Raw genomic sequence first — 4,134 nt, 5'->3', positions numbered from 1 at the left:
TGTTTATAATAATCATAAGGTGGTCTTTATCTGTTCTGTGTCTATATATTTATAATAATCATAAGGTGGTCTTTACCTGCTCTGGGTCTCACAGGGTCTCCAGTACTCAGACCCAGCAGCAGAGCATTCAGCAGCTCTTCTGCTGGAGGAGGCTGAGCTTTCTGCAGCCAGTAGCAGGTGGCGGCCACCGGGAGGCGCAGCTGAGGCGGCACGCGGCTCAGAGAGTCCTCAGAGACCTGAAGAGCCTCCAGCAACACCTGCAGACGTTGAGAGGGCTCCACCTGGAGGGGGGGGGGCGTAACTTCATCATTTCTACATGAATCCAACAGCAGAGCCACTGATGAAGTCATCACTATATTAAGCACATGGTCACACCATGGGAGTTCACCATGTGCTCCGAACAAAGAAAGAGTTGGGCCTACATGTCTACAGGATAGTCAGCAGCCTGATTTGAGTTAAGATTCACACCACCCCCCCCCCATGAGACATTAAATCTCACCTCCATGTGACGTTTCATTTAAACTCAACGCTGAGGTGTCATTGGACGACGGCCACAGGCTCCACAGGGGAAGCTACTGAAGCTATAAAACTCTGCATCACCTCCAGCTCTGAGCCGTCCCACGCCGTTCAAACAACGTTGTTGTTTTTGGAGAAAACCTAGGTCATCGTCTTAACTTCACTTGACGAACAATAGACTGTCTTGTTTTTTTTGGATCCTGAAGAAGAGAACGGATAACTTCTACGTCCCGTTCTCTCCCCGTTAACGTCAACATGTTGCCGGTCATAAGGAAGAAGAACTCCCTCTCTGCACACAGACAGTTTATCGCCATGCAGCTTGAAGCTCCACAACCAAGTTTAACCCAGAAACTTGAAGAAGCCCATCGACCGCTACGAAGCCGTCTCACAGTAAGAGGCTGGTGTGTCTGGGCAGAGTCAGGTCATAGTGTGTTTATTACCTTGTTTTGTTCTAAGGTTACTGTATTGTTATCACGTGTTTCTGTGTATGTTTACGGACCGCAGAGTTCCGTTAGTGCTGTGAAGAAGCTGCTGTTGTGTTCCATGCTGTTGTAATAGTGTTATGTTAGCTCAGGGGTCGGCAACCTTTACTGTCCAAAGAGCCATTTTGCCCTATTTTTCACCAAATAAAATTCATCTGGCTATTTGATATCACAGCTTATAAAGTTTTGTATATAGTTATATTATATATACAAAAACTATAGTTTGTTGTATTTGTGAAATTATAGAAGAAGAATAAAGACAATTCTTGACATGTTATTGCTATTTTACCTGTTAGAACAATATCAAACTCTTATGAAGAGGAGTTTTCTGCAGCAGCTGAGAAATCGCTCTTTTTCACTCATCTCCAGCATGACACTTTTCAGCAAATGCTGTGTGCTTGTTCTGGAAGTGTTGCATTACATATTTTGTTGTTTGCAAATTTCTCGCCACATATCAAGCATGCAGGTAAGTCAGCATTGTTGGCAGTGAAAGCAAATGAAGACGTCCACGCAGAATCAAACTCTCTATTTTCCTCCGTGACTTTTCTTTTTTTGGATTTATCCATTGATGGTTCAATATTGCGCCTACACTTTATGATAATAAATAAATAATAAACACGGGGCTCCGTAATCTGCGCCAAGACGTCAGCAACTTTATTCACTTCTCCCACACTTCAGCAGAACTTACTTTTCTCTTTCCGTCTCATCCTCCACAATAAAAGCACCAAACACGTACAGGAACACTGCTTCCTAGAGAGCTCTTAACGTGCTCAACATAATAACTTTCAATAGTTTACCGAGGGCGGGGGTCTGCAAATCATAATTACCCAGATAGCAGTCGACTCCAGGGATCTGCCCCGGAGTCGACTGCTATCTGGGTAACCACCTGCAGGGAAAGGCGCTTGACAGCGACGTAATAGGATGTGATGCACATTTTAGATGACAAAATATGAAAACATTTTTTATTTTGGCCGCGTGTCCAGCGGCCGTTTGAAGTCACAGTTAGCGGCTTTGAGGAGGACGGACACAAAACGGAGGACTTTCCTCTTCTTATTATTGTTTCTTAACTATTGTGAAGTCCACACACACAAACTATGAAGGAACTAAACATTGATTGCTCTCCAGAACGACAGAGACTTCAGTCACAAGCAGAGCAAAGTATCAAGCTTGACCTTTCATTATTAAAGACTACTTTATTACTCCGTCGTATTTTTTGAACGAAGCAACCAATCTACTTCCTCTTTACACCGGCAACTTCATGCCCAGTGTACGTGAATAGTCACGTGATATTTGTTTTCAGGCGTGTTATTCTGGACGGAGATCATCTCGAATGATGCTGAAACGCCGTGTGGACTCCAAACTCCACTCCAGTAGTAGAGTAGATGTAGCCTCAGGGAGCCGCAACAGAGGGGCTGAAGAGCCGCGGGTTGCCGACCCCTGTGTTAGATCATCACTGTGAGTGAAGCTGGTAATTGTGACTTTACCAGTAAACAACCAGAATAACGGCCAAATCTAAGTTCACCAGTCGGGTTTCTGTCTGATAGAGAAACAGTTCCTGTATTTACCCCCCCCGTTTGTTGATGTCAGATAGCGCGCTCATGGATGTATAGTAGTTGTTGTTAGTTTAGATATTAGTTGACTAGATCATTATTATTAGAACTTAATAAACTCTGTTATTAAAGAGCAGCTGTGTGTGATGACTGTGTGTGTGTGTGTGTGTGTGTGTGTGTACTGTGATAGCAGCTCAAACCTTCACTCTGAACGTGTACAAGCACTCCGGCTGTTGACATTGGAAGTGAATACTAATTATGAGACTTGGGTCCCTGTTCTCAGGGTGGAGCCCGTTATTATTAATAATTGTTAATAATCTTATTGATATTAATAATTCTATTGATGTCAATAATTTAGTTTTTCATATTTGCTGATAACCGAACACGCTCCTTTTGATTAGCTTGTGTTCCATTTATTGTGTATAACTTTTAACTATAAGTCGGTAAATTATGATTTATGTTTGTATTCATGTGTTTTAGTCTCGTTTGTTTTTCACCATTCGCTTCAACAAAAAGTCGAATCAGCAGAAATTCTGTCGGCTTTACCTGGTCCACATCAGTGTGTGGTGGTAGTTGTGTACCTCACCTGATCCAGTGAGGACAGAACCAGGTCCCTGGAGGTCTCAGTGAAGGTGGGTCTGACAGTGGTGATGACCAGCTCTAGTCCGTCTCGGTCTCTCTCCGTCACCTCCCCCCCGTCTCCCAGCAGCAGCCCGTACATCACCCGTCGCAGCATTCTGGAGGTCCAGTTAGCGCTGAGCGATTTGCTGTCATCCACGAAGGTACCGAGAGACATCCTGTTCAGCAGCAGGACGTCCAGGAGGTCTCGAGGGAGCCGGGCCTGAAACAGAGGCAGCCGAGTCCAGACCGGGACGAGACCCGCCACCTCCAGGAGGACAGGACAGATTTATATATACTAAACAGTTTTACAAGACTTTCTATCATTACTACATTTTATCTGAAATACTTCCTTCATTGTCCTCCATACTTTAATGTTAGATGTGAGTTGAGGATCATTACACTCTGAGATCTGGTCTACGAAGATCCATCGTCCCAAAAATAATTTCAACGTTCTGAAGTCAGTAAGTAATTTATAAAAAAAAATGTTCTTCATAAAAACACACAATTCAAATAATAAGGAAATAATAGATTGTATTTTTTATAATCCTTATTGTTATTAATTAAGTATAATAATGAGCTTAGAGCTTGTGTTAGAAGTTAAACATCATAATTCATCTCTAATATCTGTTTTATATTCATGTGAAAACATCTCCTTCAAACTACTGGATATATTCAAGTTTATCGCCAAAACTACATTTTACAGATGACATGTGAACACATCACGATAACGTTATAATGGACCTTCAGCCAGTACTCATGTTCACTGAGCAGAGCCTGAAGGCATCATCATGTAACTGAAGTGAACCTCCGTTGGTTAGCCGTTAGCGGTGCTGCTAACGTTATTAGCTCTCCTCCTGTTGGTTAGCCGTTAGCGGTGCTGCGAACATTACTAGCTCTCCTCTGATTGGTTGTTTACAGTGAAACATGATCAGAGACTAGAAACACATGTTCTACTGAATGTTGAA

The 4,134-nt window shown here is 42.9% G+C and overlaps 1 protein-coding gene across 1 annotated transcript; it reads right to left on the bottom strand.

Moving 5' to 3' along the window:
• Positions 1–6: 6 nt before the first annotated feature.
• Positions 7–3,639, bottom strand: LOC116379605 (protein asteroid homolog 1-like). Its single transcript, XM_031841564.1, has 2 exons — positions 3,135–3,639; positions 7–281 (listed from the first exon to the last, which is right to left on the bottom strand). The coding sequence occupies exons 1-2, from the start codon at positions 3,342–3,344 to the stop codon at positions 42–44; spliced, it is 450 nt and encodes a 149-aa protein (XP_031697424.1). The 5' UTR covers positions 3,345–3,639; the 3' UTR covers positions 7–41.
• Positions 3,640–4,134: the final 495 nt, after the last annotated feature.

Source organism: Anarrhichthys ocellatus, unplaced genomic scaffold, assembly GCF_004355925.1.
Source record: "Anarrhichthys ocellatus isolate YVR2014 unplaced genomic scaffold, GSC_Weel_1.0 scaffold4701, whole genome shotgun sequence".
Lineage (NCBI taxonomy): Eukaryota > Metazoa > Chordata > Actinopteri > Perciformes > Anarhichadidae > Anarrhichthys > Anarrhichthys ocellatus.
The sequence above is the reverse complement of the archived record's forward strand: the minus strand, read 5'-3'. Positions and strand labels throughout refer to the sequence as shown.